Source organism: Apteryx rowi, unplaced genomic scaffold, assembly GCF_003343035.1.
Source record: "Apteryx rowi isolate R43461 unplaced genomic scaffold, aptRow1 scaffold_230, whole genome shotgun sequence".
In the NCBI taxonomy this organism is placed as follows: domain Eukaryota; kingdom Metazoa; phylum Chordata; class Aves; order Apterygiformes; family Apterygidae; genus Apteryx; species Apteryx rowi.
This window is the reverse complement of record NW_020448642.1, coordinates 485,397-502,022: the sequence shown is the minus strand read 5'-3', so window position 1 is coordinate 502,022 and position 16,626 is coordinate 485,397. Positions and strand designations below refer to the sequence as shown.

The following is a 16,626-nucleotide window of genomic DNA, read 5'->3' as shown; positions in this document are numbered from 1 at the left end:
GAACTGTTGTCTTACAATTATGAAAAAAATGAAAAAAATAAAAACTTTAAGAAAGGAAGAGTAAAGATACAGACCTGAATTCTTTCTATAGCAGAAAAGTTTCAAGTCATTGTCAAGTCATAATGATAGAATGAGATTGGGGAAAGGATGAAAAGGAAAGGTAAAAACAAAATTTGCTGTTGGCTTTTTTGTCAGATCTTCCCTGACAAGGATGATGAGGTCACTTCCTACCGAGTCAATACACTACTTGCAGTGAGTCACTGTGGATGTGCTGACTAAGCTGAAAGAAATTTGCTAATGACTGGATGATCAGCAGAGGTATAATTAATATCAGCATAGACCAGTGTGTGTTTTTCAAATGATCAAGTTCATACTAATACAGGGGCGTGATAAGACAATAAAGACTGCCAAGAGTTTTTCAAACATTTGGAAGAGAAATTTTTGCTTACTCAGCAACCTATCCTCAAAACTCAACAGATATTCTGAGCTCTGATTGGGCTGTTTAGGCCCAATGAAGAGTAAAACTTTAATAAAAGTTTTACTGGCTGCTACAGCACTAAGCAATTAAGCTAGGCTCCATAGTTTAAGCTTTGATACAGTCCTAATATTAACCACTTTTAACTTTGTGTTGAACAAATATACTGAAAAAGGGAGAACACTGATATATCATTTGTAATATGTATTTCCATTGACAGACTGCACACCGCACTCCCTTCCCTTTAATTGCATAGTCACTTGTAAGAAAAACATGTTTTGGATAATGTTATAGATACCATGTAACCTGTACTAACTGCTTTTCTGATAAGAAAAGTTCAGACAGCGTAGAATTGCTCCGTTTGCTATTGCTCACATCTGATCCTTCCTCCTTCTCCTCCCCCCCCCCCCCCGCAAAGAAACAAAAGAGAAATTTACAGTAAAAAGAAAATTCACTTTCTGTCCCTGGTGCTCACCTTCAAAAGAAAAATATGTCTTGTAAAATACAGGCCCAGTCAAAGATCTTATCTAGGACAACCAAGCATTTGAGTTTCTTTGTATATCCCCGCCTTCTCTGTATCTAGGATAAATTGGAAGGTATTATACCAGATGATTACTGTGATTACTGAAGGCTCGCCAGCCCATTCAGTAATTATTGTGTACTGGTTTGAAAGGGTTGCTGAAATCTGAAAAATATGGGTACTCCTTTAGGTCGACTGCACAACAGTGTGCAGTCAGTCTGACCTCTCCTGACAGACCAGAGTTCTTCATGTGTGTGAAGTACATCTGTCCAAAACTACCAGTACATGTCAGCAGGACTGCTTTTACAGCAGCATGAAGCTGATCTACAGACACATTGTGGGTATGTCTAGAATATTTGGATGTATGGCTGCTCCGTCAGAGCTACCTGCAATCAGTTTGACCAAGCTGCTTAACATACAGAAATTCTGGGCAAATGTAAAATACTCACATTCATCCGGGACTACATTTTCAGGCTGAAAAAGAAGACATTTTCTTCAGACAGATGGTAGCTCTGAATCAGCTGCAAGTGCTATGCAAGAACTTTGCTATGTATGAAGCACATTGGCAGTTGAGAATAGTCGAAACTCTCAGATTTACTGTACACATACAGCCTCTTTGTATAGCACGCAGGGAAGCTGGATGCTTCACAGAAGTCTTGAGCTAATGTGCATATATTTCTGTCCGGGAAACTCCAGACAGAAATGGCAGTCTTTGTCTGTCAGCATTTATCTGAACAAGTTGCTCAGACAACTAGGAAACTTTTATCAGCATTGGGCATGTCAAGGCATTGCCATTAACTGCCTTGCTGGTTATATGTTCTCAGCACCAGAACAAAAGTTCTGGTTGGCAGCTAGTTGGCAGCTACCAGCAGTTGGCAGCTATGCTCCATCCTTATAAAAGTAGAATAGTAAAGAAAGAGGGTAAGAAAGAAAAAAGACCAAAAGAGAAGAAAGAAGGATCAAGGAGAAGAATCCAAGCCACATAGGTGTTGTTTAGGTTGATGAATGCAGTTGACCTTTGCAACTGTGATCATTATTGACAAGCTTGTTTCCTCACAGGTACACCACCCTCAAACTCCCCCAAGTACAGCAAATAACAGATAGTAACTCTTTTCATTAAAAGTAATCAATCAAGACACATTTCTGAGTTTGTAACTATGAACAGTCAATTCCATTTCTGGACTATTTCAGATCACTGTCATGCCAACCTATTACTGTATTAGGAACAGTGAATGTCCTTTGGGGTGATTTAACCTTGTGTGTCAACCTAACTGTCTCCAGCTTATTCAGAGAGTTTAAAACATTAGTCCTGTCACACATACACGCAAGCTTACTTTGGATAAGTTCAGACAAAATCCTCCACCCACTAACACAATGATTTTGTGAGGGCTGCTAGCGGTAACTTCAAAGCAAGAGTCATTTTGAAGAAAAGCAATTTAGTCACGCTGCTAGCCAAGGAACCCCCCCATCCTCTGCACATTTCCTTTCTTTCCGTGGTACGAGAGCCAACTAGGTTACCACCTGGAAAGAAAAATGGCTGGAAGCCGGCTGACGCAAGAAACAGTTGTAAAACACCTGGCTGATGAGCCCAAAGTCATCCTGTACCGGGTGCACTTTCATGCAGCCCAGCGGCGCAGCTCAGGGCCTGTGTGGGGCTGAAGGCCCTGGTCCTGCTGCAGTGTGACAAGTGCCAGGCAGCCCTGCCGCACGCCCGGAGCCGTGGTCCCGGCCAGGGCTCAGACGGCAGCCTGACCACCTCTTTCACGCAGTGACACGGAGTACCTAGCAGCCTCTCCAGAAGCGCTTTTGCCGAGAACACGCTGATTTGGGTGGACTCGGTCCGGAGCCGCCCTGAGCCCCAAACGGCGAAAGGCAGCTGCTGTTTTCCAGGCAGCTCCGAGTGCAAGGCAGCTCCCTGGCTGGGCCTAATCCTCCCCCACCCCCACCCATGAAATCACAGCGTCCAAGTGAGGGAGCCGCGAGGAATAAAAAAGAATCAAACACACGAATCTATTTATTTTTTTCACCCAAGAATTCACTGTAAGGAAGACCAAGCCCGCCAACCGCGTGGCTACAAGGAAACACCCCCCCCTCCGGCGCGCGCCGCGGCAGTTGGGGTGAGCAGGACGCGGCAAGCAACGGCGGCCCCAACCGCCGCGGGCGCCCCGCCCTCGCGGGGCGGGGTGAGCGGCGCCTGCGCGGCGAGCGGCGGCCTCCGCGCGGCGGCTGCCCTGCAGAGGGCGCCGTGGCGGGGCGACCGCCGCGCTCTCGGCTGGGGCGGGCGGGCGGAGGTGGCGGCAGGGGGCGGGGCCATATGGCGGCGCCGCTCCTCCTGGGCCGCGCTGCCCGCCCGCTGCCGGCTGCTGCCACCGCCTTGCGGCCGCCCCCGCGCCTCGCCTCGCCTCCGCCTCCGCCTCCTCCTCCTCTTCCTCTTCCYGCCGCCGCCGCCGCCCGCCATGCAGGCCTTCCAGTACCCCGAGGTGTACCGCGATGAGACCGCCGTGAGTACGGCCCGCCCCGGCGCAGCCGCCGGCTTAGGGCGGCCGCGGCGCCGCCCGGCCCGGCCCGGCCGTTAGGGGAGCCCCGCCGGCCCCCTCCTCACCGGGGGGGGAGAGCGTCTGCCCAGAGGAATTCAGTGACTCCTCGGCTTTCAGAGCCTTGCTCAGTTTTAATAATTAAAATGTAAATGTGTTCAGTTTAAAGGATTTTTTTTTCCAACCGTCTGTGGGCTGACAGGGCCCGGCCGGCGGGTCAGTGTGAACCGTCAGCCTGAGAGGAATGGGTTCTCGTGGCTTCCGTGGAGGCTTTAAACTCCCAGTTCGCGTGTTCGGGCTCTGCGGGCACGGTGTGCGTGTGGCTAAGGCGGGCCCCCGAAGCGCGCCCCGGCAACGGCGGGTGCCGGGCCGCCCCGCGAGCAGCGCCAGCCGCGGCGCGGGCCCTCGAGGGAGGCGGTTTCGCGGCTGAGAACCAGGCCGCTTCCAGTTGTGTCAGGTCGGGAAGGCAAAACTTAAAGCTCCCGAAATCAGCAGGAATTTCTGGAAAATCCAGGCCTTAATCTAGGCTGGTGCAGAATGCAGAAGAACAAATATCTCTATATATCTGTAAAATGGCTTATCTCATTGGGTTCTGACAGCTAACTTGGGTTACTGTGTAAGTTTGTTTAAAATCATTTGAGTCTTCCTCCTCCTTCTACAACGGACTGTGCGTTAGGCTCCAATCCAGGAATTATTTACAGAGCTAACCTCACTTCTAAACCAAAATATATGCAGCTATCMCAGGTGGAAAGATTTAAGTAGTTACTTTTATAGCTGAGTGAAAGGCTGAACTGTTCAACTCCTGACAATAGATCTCTAGTCTTAATTTGTATATTGGAGAAAGGGAGTGGATGAAGCTAACCACACAGGTTAATCTTCTGTTTGTTTCTTATTTGTATATGTACTTTGCTTACATGCTTCTGAGTAGCAATAGTAGGAGGACTACAACCAGAGAGACAGTACGTTGCATATGCAGAAACTTCATTTTAGGTGCTTCCAGTACTTGGGTTTTGTGATTTCACTTGAACATCTGGATTTGGGGCAGACTTTTTAATTACTTTGCTCATCTATCTTTTGGAGAGAACTTACGTTGATGTTATGTGCTTCTTTGGGGCTCTGTGGTTTTTTTTCTGAGAATATTTCTGCTGCCTTGGTTCCACCATCCAAAGAATGGTAATATTAGCAACTCACCTGGGAACAAGGTGCTACTTTTTTCTTCCTTTGTTTTTTAGCACTGAACGCTGCTGTGAAATTTCAAGTACCCTTCATTTTGATGTGGAGCATTCCCTGATGAATAGAGTTTGCTTGTGTGTGTTATGTCTTTTTTTAAAGTATTGTCTCTTATAAATTCAGGTGTTGGATTACCATGGGTGTAAAATAAGTGACCCATACTGCTGGCTTGAAGACCCTGATAGCGAACAGACAAAGGTAAGCTTTCTTTGTATGAGAATGGCTGTTTTGACATAGATCTCTTTTGTGGGTGTGATGCATGGATATTTCTTTTTGAAGTATGTGCCCATAGTTTTATAAAACTTATCATTGTAAGCGTAGGTGTAACGTAGTACAGTCTGATATCTTACAGCACCAACAGAACAATGCTCTTATCTTGTACCTTTGTGTTAATGTGTTGGAAAGACTGGAACGGTTCAGAAAGATATAACCTAGAACAGAAATTGGAAAACTAAGGTCCTATTTATCTTGCACCCATTTTTTGTAGATGATTCAAATGTTCAAGATGGTTTTGTTATACTGAGGGTAAACATTCTGATTCTGGAACACTGTAACTACTGTCCTAGGTAAAATCTAAAATTGCCCTAATAAGATAGGTAAGAAAGCCTGGGAAGAAAGCTTCTTTCTTTGGCTTGCTTTCTTTGTACAGTGACAACTATATATCTTTTTTTTTTTTCTCCACCTTTTCCTCCTGAAAGTAGGCCTTAATAGTGGCATTTATTACAGATTACAGATGTTGCAGTGTTTGCAGCCAGCAGTCCAGTATAACTAGACTCTGCTGCTGAAGCTCATCTTTTGTGTTGTACTGAGAGAGATTCCTGAAAAATAAGAAAACGTGACTGTGAAACAGTTGCTCTGATATTCATGGCACACAGAGTTTTAAGGGTGATGGAAACAAAAGCAAGGTGACAGCAGGGGTAGGAAAGTTTCCCCTAGAATGGCTATTAACTTTGTGACAACTGTAATCCCAGATCCAAAACACTGGCATCTGTCCAGTGTGAGTGATCATGTCAAAACAAAGATGAAGAGCAGGATCTTAATTAAAAAAAAAATCCTAACAGGTAGCTTTCTATTAGTGAGACTCCTTGTGGGTTTTCTCATATATGTGCTTGCATAATATGTTTTGATGGGCTAGAGGGTAGCTGAAAAGAATTCGCTGTAAGTGTAAGATAAAATGTGCGCTATCAGGATCACATTGCCTGCTTACAAATACATTGGCATTTACAAAGACTTATCTGGATTAAACATGTTCATCTGGGCTCAGTTTTTAGTGAAATACTCTGCCATGGGGTTAACATGGAAAATTAGACATGTAATAAGTTTGAAGTATTTGGGTTTTTTTTGATTCTGGAGTCCTTAAGAAATGGTACACATAGGATAATTTTGTTTCATTCCAAATTCAGAAGGGTATATGTGTGGGGCGGTATGGTTATGTCTTTATTGTATGGAGGCCTTACAAATACCCATAAAAATAGTTTTCAGGATCCCGTGGGAGAGATGGGCTGAAAAAAAATGCCAGGATGTGACCCTTGGTGTCCCCATGTTCGATACTTTAACCTCATACTGGGAAAGGTTGGGGGAGAAGAGCTGAGGGAGAGAAAACCTCATTCTCCAGAGGTCGTAGTATATATGTGGGAGGCAAAACAAGAAATGGGGAATTTTAACATCTTTCTAAAAATGCAGCAGCCCAGACACAAGGTGCCACATTGCTGGAAAGAAAATCCTGTTAAATCTCACTTGCCTACGCTCCAGAGAACACACACCTCAGCAGAATTTTGCAATGCTGTAGTCGAGTGATGCAAAAAGTAGAGAATTACAGTATGTGTAAGTACTTGAGCACGTGATCTTTTTCCTAAGTTCCAGCAGTTACTGAACAAAGGGAATTAAATTATTTCACTGTCCCACCTCTTTCCTGGAAGAGACAGATAGAAGAAAACAGTCTGAAAGTGCTAAGTTCTTCTTGTCTGCTTTATCACTCACTCTCTTGTGCTCTGAAGCAGAGGCTGCTGACAGCTGTTCTTTTTCTTGCTAGCTTTTCTTAATAATTTTATCTCCGGGTTCTTGATGTTTTGCAGGACTCCTGCAGAATAGCCATTCTGCATCTACCAGATCAAACAATAATCAGGCGCTGGCATAGGGGTACTTGACTGACTGTGCATGCTTCAGAGAGAATTTGGCATGTGCTTTGTAGGCTGCCTAAGTCTTCAAATCACTGACCTTGACATCTGTGTCCTTCCCTGTTCTTCCTCCAAGTCGCTCTTTTTATGCACTCCTTAACATCCCAAGCCTCCATCTATTTTGGGGAAAGGTCACAATGCCCTTTGTATGTCCTTCATCAGTAGGCTACCTTTAACTTTCTAAATCTTAAGTACAGAACTGGAAGAACAATTCCTCTGAAATTCATGCTCATTTGCAGTGAAGGAGCAAGGTTCAGCCCCTCTTTACAACATGCTGGCTTGATCTGTGTATGTGTAATTGTGTAAGTTCTGAAAATTCAGGTTTATGGTAAGAGTGAAGACTAAACTTATTTATTCATTTATGAAGTTAACAAACTTTTGTTGCACACAAATAGTCAAAAAATGTTTGGTGTGTACAGTTGAGTAGAGAGACAAATACATTAGAATTCTACTATTTTTAGGCCTAGCAGAAATGTTCATATCGAGTATTGACGTGGTCATGAAAAATAAAAGGGTGGTAGGCCTCACTTTGTTTCTGTGTTGATGTGAGTCAATAAAACATTGACTCTGATATTTCTTGAAGCATGAAGAAAGGAGCACAGGCAAGTGAGATTAGTTTTAACTCTGGAATTTGCGTGGCAGTTTGTCCTCCTGACTACTATACAAGTTAGTAGGACTGAGACTAAAAGAAATTATCCAGAACAGCTATAAAGAATCATAGTCATTTTTTTCTGTGGCTAGTTCAAATGACTTTGTGGGCTCTAATAGAGAGTTAGCAGCTTACAAACAAGTGAACATAAGAGTGGGATTTTGTGATTGGCTTAATTGGGTATTTTTGTTGTGAGATAAGCGTGCAGGTGGTATTGTATCTGATCCACTGTAGTTTGCAGGTTTCCATGAAGGCAGGTGAGTCTGTTGTTCCTCTGCCATCCCTCCCCTTCTTGCACTGTCTGAATGTTTGTGTGGGTCTTGTATGGGTCTAGCCATCCTGCAGCCACAGGGTGAGATTATGGGGGTGAAGGCTTTGCTAGGTTAGTTTTCTGTTGGAACACATGCTTAATCCAGATTGCTCCAAGGCCACGTGATAGTTGGATCTAATACAGGAGGAAGGGGAGAACATGGTTCAAGAATGGGATCTTTCCTTTTGTAGTGGCACACCAGCTACTTTTAATTAGGCAAGAATTCAAATAGCTCTAGAAAATTTTCAGTCAGGTCACTAACATGATCTTATTCTATATGTGGTGTATGGCTGCTATAAAAAGGAGGTTATTGAAATCTGTAGCCAGAAGCAGAGGAGTAAGCAGGATTGTTTCTTGGCATATGTGCATCGTGGAGCTGATAAAGCCACATCCTCAGACTCTTGTAGAGGAGCTATTGTTCAAGAAATACCTGCTTCCATGTTCATGATCTATGTGCTTATTATATTCCTTTTTTTCTTCTTGCATGTTTGGTGGAAGTAGTTATGCACAGTTACAAGTACACGAAAATTCCTTCTCCCAGATACATAAACAGAAACTGAGCTCCTGGTCAGATGAGGGAATTCCTACCTCACTTTGGAGAAAGGAAATGTAGAAACTGGGTTCATGCTCTAGTAGTGTTTGGAGGTATACATTGACTGTTAAGACAGACTGAAGAAGTTTACCTGGCATAGTTGAAATGTTATGCCACACTGGTAAAATGTTTTTTGTGGCCACACATAGGCCACAACTGCAAAACTGCTCTTTTATTAGTGTCTTGGGTTTGGCTTAGCTGGACTTTTCTGTTTTGTTTTTACGCTTTTTGGAAATTAAGCACTATTTTAGTCTACAGAGGAGTCTTGCTACTGTAAGTTTGCCAGTCATATACAATACCTTATTGCACTAAAAAAATGTGCAGGCAGAAATGCGTAGGTTATTTCAGATGTAAGGGGTGTGCAAGGGATGAAAGAGATCATGTAGGAAACAAAGTTGAGTTGTGGTGTTATGAACAGGGCTATGTTTGGATTAAAAGTAGAACTGCAACTCCCAAAACTCTAATTAAATGAATTTGTAATTAAAATTGACCTGTGTTTTGTTCACAGATGTTTTGATAGGTTTCCAATTGCACTTTGAATTTTGCTTTAGTAAATGCTAAAGCAGTGCTAAAATAAATGCTAAAAAGGCAAGCTGCCAGAAATCTGCTTAGTTTTATATTGTAATGTTTAACACAAGATGTGCTTTGTTGTAGGAGCTGCATTGAACTACCTTTTAGTGGAAAGATATATAGAGATTTAGGGGTAACTGTTAAACTGTAAATTCTTTACAGAGTAATAACAAAGACTGGTAATTCTTTAAAAACAATTTCTATTGTAAGACTCCTTCTTGAACTTTATACTGTGAGTGCATCTGACAGTTTTCTTCTTGGGTGAAAATTATCATGTTGAGAGAATAGCATGCTAGGATCCAGAGAGCTGATGGATTGTAACAAAGCATGGTTAATAGTTTTTGTTGCAGTTGTTTTTTAGCTGAAACTTGGATATAATTTTTTTTTAAGTAACAGTTGACCTGCTTAAGAGGTGGCCAAACATCTCAGCCTTGAGTAGAACCTCTCTACTCTTACTATAGCACTGTAGAAATTCTCTTGCAGTTCAGAATTACCTTCTTTTCTGAAAGTTTGTTTTTATGGAACATACATAAGCATATGCCTTACTTTGATCCTTCTGTCCTTTCTTCTGCCAGCAAATCCTGTGCTRGTTCAAGGCTGATGATAGTTTGCCAGCTGTAGATTTCTACAGGTAAAATACAAATCTTTTTCTGTAGGCTCATGAGGATGTGTAGAAGGGAGAACTACTGTTAGTCCTGTACCCTGAATGGCATCTGTTCAGTTCAGTGTGGTTGATGGATTATTTACTGTGAGAGTTTCAGCTGGCAACATCTGTTCCTGTACTTTACATAGAGCAGTATTTCAATTATGTATTGCTTTTTGAACATGAGTGCAACCTCCTGCTCAAAAGTGTGAGAAAGGTGTGTTTCCAAACTGGACTGAATTCTCTCTTAGCAGAACTCTCTGAAACCTGCAAGTCCTAGCTCCTATTTTGGATAGAGTGACATTTCCTTTTGTGAATAGTCTTGTAATCTTTGGTGCATGCAGGGTGGAAACAAGGAATTTACATTAAGTTCCCATAAAAGCAAAATTACTAGCGATTCAGTTGTGAGTGCAGCAGTTAATATGTAAGGATACTGTTGTGCTATAGACACTTGAAGGAAGAGGAAAGCAGATGTAGTAAAAGTGTGGCTGTGCACTTAGAGTGGAAAATGCACGGTTCCCTTGCAGCAACGTTACTGTTTTGGCCACATTATTGATGAGTAAAACAAAGATGTATGCCAGTTTCTGTCTACTAAACGCAATTGAAAAGCACCTTTGCCCATCCAAAAAAAGTTGCTATCTCCTGTACAATGTTTTATACATGTTTTTATAAAGCATTCTTCCTCTGAGAATGTCACAGCACTTTGAATAGTTAGTCTGTATAGCGTGTGCTGTCTAAATTTTCACGTATTTGCTCTTTGAAATTCATATGTTTCCATTTGGAGAAAACAAATTCAGTTATTCATAATTCTTGGGAAGATTCGATCAGTCCATTTGTCACCTGATGGGCATCTGCATTGGTCACAGTGGTATTATGTGAAGGCTGCATCCTTTTCTAACTGGAGCAATGTTCTACTTACCACTGGGATGTGCTGTGCTGCCGTGCTGAATGTTAAAGCCATCTATGCCAGTGTGATTCTCCAAGGGAGAACATGAAGCAAAAATTTGCCTTCCCTTGGCAATGTGTTCACCTCTTTCCTTCTCTTTTCTCAGGGAATTATTTCCAGACTTGTTCCGCAGTGATGCATGGAGTCTAATTTTGAGTAAAGTTCTAGATATTATCATTGTTAGCCTTCAGCATCTTTTTCTTTTCAGTCACGTAGTTGGTTTCTTGCATCATCCTTGAATGGTGACTTGCACATAACCAGTACACATTATTAAACTAATGTGTTTCAGCACTCGGGAAGGTGCTCTTAGAGCATTACTGGTTCTGCACTTAGGTGTTTAAAGCTTATGAGTTTCTCTATGCTTTGTTAGACATGAACAAATGCCTCTCAAGTGGAGATGGACCATAATTAATGCACTTTCTCATTTACCTTTCAGCATGACAAGTCTCTGAAAATAGAGCTTGGCATGTAATGCAGCTCTTGGCTATATACTGCTGTGGCAGCAAGGCAAATGGTGGAGACAGAGCATCTGTCCATTAATTTCCCTCATGTAGTCACTTTTTGTCTGTGTGAAATGTCTGTAAAATGCTACTGGAAGAGAATTTTGCATTTTAGTCTGTCCCTTACTCACTTGAAGAATTGATAAATGGATAAACATTGATTAAAAGTGGTACGTGTGTGAGGCAGTCTGTTTAGTTTATACAGCAGCTTGCTTTATTGAACAATTGTAGAGCACTGAAGGGTGAAACAGAAGTTGTGGAATGTGGTCAGGACTGGTAGGAACAACCCCCTCTTTAAAGGGAGCTGGGGAATGAACTGGTGTAAGCAAGAGATCAGAGCTGGATTTCAGGCTGGAGGCCTTGCTGCCTTTTTGTGACACATTTTTGCATTCTGAGCATGATGCTGCAGCCATCATTGCTGAGTCTGGCTGTGAGTTACAGCTCCATACTATGTATCCTGTCCTTTCTACTCCGTATTAAAGACAGCAAAACAGCTTGCCTGTCTGCTCCTTAACAGCTGTGGTTCACAGCCTGTTATCTTAAGATGCTCAGATATTAGTTTTATATTAATGCACTATGCTGTAAATAGAGATGGTGAAGAACCAGCATAGTACAGTTTTTCCATCCATGCCATGGGAATGGTAACCTCTTACAAACAGCTGGAGTGGTAACGGTTTGGGCCATTTTAGTTAAGTGTTTGTGACTATGAGGTAGAGTGATTTTTAAGAAACCTGACTTCTTTAAGTTCTCTTCACAGAGGTTAGATATTCTTGTCTTTTGTAAGTGAAAATCGACCTGTGGACAGGGAAAACATGCATCTTCTCTACTGGCAAAGCCCAATACTTTGACCTTTCCAAGAAATACTGTATGGGACTAATCCTATGTCTTATGTGAATAGGATGGACAGATGGTGCATGTGAAATTTGGTATCATTTTCTAGCCCTTCACAGCTCCTGAAGTGATTGTCTTTTTTGTGGGCAAAATGCACTCCCTTTTTGTTCTTTATCCTCTTTCTAGTTTATTCACCATAGAATATTGGAGCACAGTATATTTATTGTGATGTAAGTGAAGTAGGTAAGTTAGTAAGCTGGCTTTATATATGCCTTTTATGCAAATATAAGGACAGTTTTTGAAAGCAAGAGCTTTGGGGATTTTTYGATGGAGAATGGCAGGAATATGATTTGTCTTTGGCCTGACCACTGAATCCCCCTGCGTGTGCCCTGGAAAAAAGTTACTCAAGATATAACATCAGATCAGAATCTCATTACAGTATTGTGGCATAATGAAGGTAAGTGTTTGAGACTCTTCTGGTGTGACGTTGCACAACTTATATGGCAGAGGAAAGATGTCTGTGATGCACTGCATCAGAAAATAGTGTTTCCTGTAGGAAGTATGTGTTTCAGCTTGAGTTCATTTTTTTTTGGGGGGGGGGGGGGGGGGGGGTTTCCTTTCAGGCATTTGTGGAGGCTCAGAACAAGCTTACAGTACCCTTCCTTGAGCAATGTCCTGTCAGAGGACTTTTCAAAGAAAGAATGACAGAACTCTACGACTATCCAAAGTACAGCTGCCACTTCAAGAAAGGAAAAAGGTATGTGAGGAATGTCTTTGTAGGTGGTGATGAATTTGAAGAAATTCAAAAGTAACCACTAGTTATAATAAATTATATTTACATTTATTCTTATTATTGGAAAGCAGAAAAAGTAGTTGTTTAAGCCAATGTTAATATAAGGTTGTGTGGTGTAGAGCACAAGGTGCTGGACTGGCTCTAATTCCCAGATGCATTTTTTTCCTGTGCCCTGATCTTCCTTCCTTTTCTAAGGAGAATAATGAAGGTTGATTAAACTCAAATAACCTTGTAGAAGAGCTGTTGCAAAATTTTGAGGAGCTGCTTTCAGGGTTTGTCATTGTCAGTATAGTTAAAGGCACCTCATCCTGAAAACAACACAGGTCTATCACATGCATTTTGTTTCTCCAAATATTTACTAAAATACTGCTTTTTGGTTGGGCTTATTTTGAGCAACTGTTAGGATTTTTATTTAGCCATAGCCTGGGAAAAGCAATGGGAATTCCCTTGTGGAGAAAAACTACTCCTGTATCTGCAGTGGACAGGGGAAAAAAATAAGGAGTTAAGGCAGCTGATGCAAAAAACACCCTTCTGTATTCCAGCACTTAGCCTACTTGTATTCCTATTTTAATTCTGTGGCCAGGTAAAGAGATGGTGCTTCTGGGGCTTTGCTGAGGTCTGGAGACCGCAGCTGCTGCTCGGTTTTATGTAATGTTTTTCAGAAATGCTCTAGTAATATTTTAGAGAGAGGGAGTAAAGGGATGAAACCGCTGGTTAACTTAGTAAYATCAAAAGACTCTTTAGCAGTTGAAAGAGAAGAACAATGCAACCAGCCTTTCTTAGTCATGGGAAACACAGATAGCCTTTTTCAGTATTTTCAGTTCATTTGTGTCTTTGAGTGAGTAACCACATTTGCCAGGCATGTTTTCACTGTCATCCACAGGAAAGAGCAGGAGATGTTAATCCCCTCTTGCCTTAAGACTTCTGTACTGATTTTGAGAGAGATCTGCTGCTCTTATCTGTCCTGTGCTGTGAGGATAGCCTGGTTTCTTGTTACTAGTGGAGGGGAAGTCTGTACTATGTGTAAAAAGTATATGGGAGGGAGTGCCCCCAAGCTAGCATTGATTTGAGTTGCCACTTACATGGCGCAGCATGTCAATATATAGAGGTACTAGGTTAAGCCCGAAAGCAGTTTACATTGCTACTGTGCCTACTGTTGAAGGACAGTGCTGCATCCAGGGTAGTAAGCCTTGCTGAGAGAATCAGGCAAAGCTTGTTAGTTCAGATGCAATACTAGTGCAGACATAGCTATGCTGAATCCGATTCTGGAGCAGGCTTGATCAGTGACAGCTCTGGATTCTCTGAGCCTCTCTCCCTGTGCAGTGCTTACATGTCTGGATGTGGGTACCATTAGTGTTGATAAGACTTGACATTGCAGAAGTGCTTATGACTGTGATGAACATAGTCTTCAGTGGAGACAAAAGGTCTTAATTTGATGAAGGTGTTCTTCCTGGAGGACAGTCAGCTATTCAAAGAGCTTAATGTGCTTTAATTTATACCACGTAACTTTGATTTTAAGAGATATCTCTTTAATTTTCCTAAGAATTCCTCTCTGACCAGCCCTATTTCTTGGCATGCGCTGAACTTAAATTGTGGTGATTTAAAAAACTTGCCCAAACCTTCTGTATCACGCTATTTGGGGAGATCAGGAAGGCTCTACTAAGTTAAGTAATGCTTTGTAAGAGGGGAAAAACTGTTCTGTTGGAAGAACCATATAAGCTTCCCATGATATTTCGAAGTTCTCAAATTGAATTACTCCAATTTCCTGATGAAGAATAGTAGCCAAAGGACAATATCTGAAGAGCTTTTCTGAGGAATTTGCAGAAAGGAAAAATGCCCAGATTCAAGTGCTTGTATCCAAGTGTTGGACGTTCTAAGGGAATATGTGAACTTTGTTTAGGTTTGGAAGCTGAACGTTCCTCCATAACTTCCACCCTCCCCCACCAGGTGAAGCTGCTATTTGATTTGTTTTATGAAGTCATAAATAAAATTGTGTAATAAAACTCAGAGAAGTCCTATGAAGGAAGAATGTACTACCTGTGAATTACACAATATGTAATTATTAATTTCTTTACTGCCTGTCTATAATGTCTTCTGATATGAACAGCACCCCTTACATAAGAGAACTTTGCAATTCTTCATTCTTGCAGCTCTCTCAAAACACTTATGGTCATATGGACCTTGGGAAATACGGATGAAACTATTTCATATCTTTCATTCAAACATCTGTCTACCTCCAGATACAGATGAAAGCAGGTATATGAATGACAACATTTAGAACATAGGAGTTGGGAACCTGTGCCAATACTTATAACAAAGAAACACTAAGGTTGCAAGAGCTTTGTAACAGTTACATGGAGTTCACAGAATATTTAGAGCTTTGTTTGAAAGGCATTGTGGCAAATTCAGCTTTTATTTTTAGAAGACGTTTTAGATGCACCCTATACAATCCATATCTTGTTGAGATAAGGCTCCTCTCATCTTCAGAGGCTTTGAAATTGCTATCTGGGCTTCCTCTGTGCTAAGGGGAAGAGGGAGGCACCTTCAGAGGGTGATTAACTCCCTGATGGCCATGATTCCTACTCTGCTGTGGAGCTTGTGTTTCGCTTGCATATTTATCTGTCTCTTATTGGTTTCTTGACAATCTCACACAAGCTTTTCTTGCTTGCCTAACTGAAAATCAGTTTCTTCTTACTTTTTTTGCCCTCCTCTGTTCTTTTAGGTATTTTCACTTTTACAATACAGGACTGCAGAACCAGCGAGTATTATATGTACAAGACTCCTTGGATGCTGATGCCAAAGTTTTTCTTGATCCAAATAAGCTTTCTGATGATGGCACTGTGGCTTTACGAGGTTGGTGAGAAAGAAGTTCCTACTGAACAAGCCTGGGTCTTCAGCAGAAGTTGAAAATGGTTTGCAACTCTTCACCTGTAAAAGTATGGTTAGAGTGGCTTGTTTACATCAAAATAGTCACAATAACTGTAGGTGGATTTATGAAGAATGCTTCTAAAGCTACATTGTGTTCACAGTTAACTTGGTTCAGTTTCTTGAGATCTCTTTTCACATAGTTCACGATTTTCACAATAGTGGAACAGGATTCCACTGAAACATGGACTAATTTTGAAGCTGCTCATAGCTAGGAAAAAGGGTTTATGTATTGGTATTGACTAATTCACTTGAAATTCTAACATATATGAATCAGTTCGCATTTTTAATATAAGCCAGCAGAGACTGTGAAGGAACATAGTGTTAAGTTGTCAAAATGACTTGTGTTCACCAGGGCTTTAACTCATGTTCACTGTCCATTTCCCCACTCCTTGCTAGCTTATTGTGGAAGCAGGAACAAGAATGAGGGGATGTCACATGAAGGCAGCGGGAGTGAAGTCCAAAACAAATAAAAGAACATGGTTTTTCATACTGTAAGAACTTCTTGTCAGTAGATGTTGTTGATGCAAAAAGCTTAATGGGGGTTTAAAGGGAAGCTGGATATGGTCAAGGAGGAGAGAACCATGGAGGATTATTCACCAGCTACTTCAGGGACGAGAAGTCTCAAATGCAGAAAGATTCAGAGGCTGTAAAAATGCTTCAGGGAAATACTACATGTGCTTGCACTGTTCTTACTCTTGTAGGCATCTCCATATGGTTACTGTTGAGGTCAGTTAGGTGGAATTGTGTTCTGAATCAGAATAGCCATTCTTAGGTGGGTGAATATGTTAGGGTGGCACAGTGGTGCCTTTCAAAGCTACAATTTCTAAATGCAGAGGGGTTTTTGTCTTTTTTTTTTTTTTTTTCTCCTTCGTTTGCTTTTACTCAGTTTTATTTGCAATTACTGTGTCAGATTGTTAGTATTTAGAAA

At 41.8% G+C, this 16,626-nt stretch overlaps 1 protein-coding gene across 9 annotated transcripts in view; it reads left to right on the top strand.

Moving 5' to 3' along the window:
- Nucleotides 1-3,300: 3,300 nt before the first annotated feature.
- The window catches only part of PREP (prolyl endopeptidase), a 112,295-nt gene continuing 98,969 nt past the window's right edge, over nt 3,301-16,626 (top strand). For 3 of the 9 annotated variants that reach the window (XM_026065700.1, XM_026065703.1, XM_026065704.1), the window contains exons 1-4: nt 3,301-3,496; nt 4,883-4,957; nt 12,601-12,734; nt 15,493-15,623. In XM_026065700.1, the coding sequence (XP_025921485.1) occupies nt 3,452-3,496; nt 4,883-4,957; nt 12,601-12,734; nt 15,493-15,623 (385 nt within the window). In that variant the 5' untranslated portion in view covers nt 3,301-3,451. Of the gene's footprint in view, nt 3,497-4,882; nt 4,958-6,442; nt 6,584-12,600; nt 12,735-14,920; nt 15,027-15,492; nt 15,712-16,626 lie in introns of those variants that run through there. The other 6 variants (XM_026065701.1, XM_026065699.1, XM_026065709.1 and 3 more) reach the window with 6 other exon arrangements.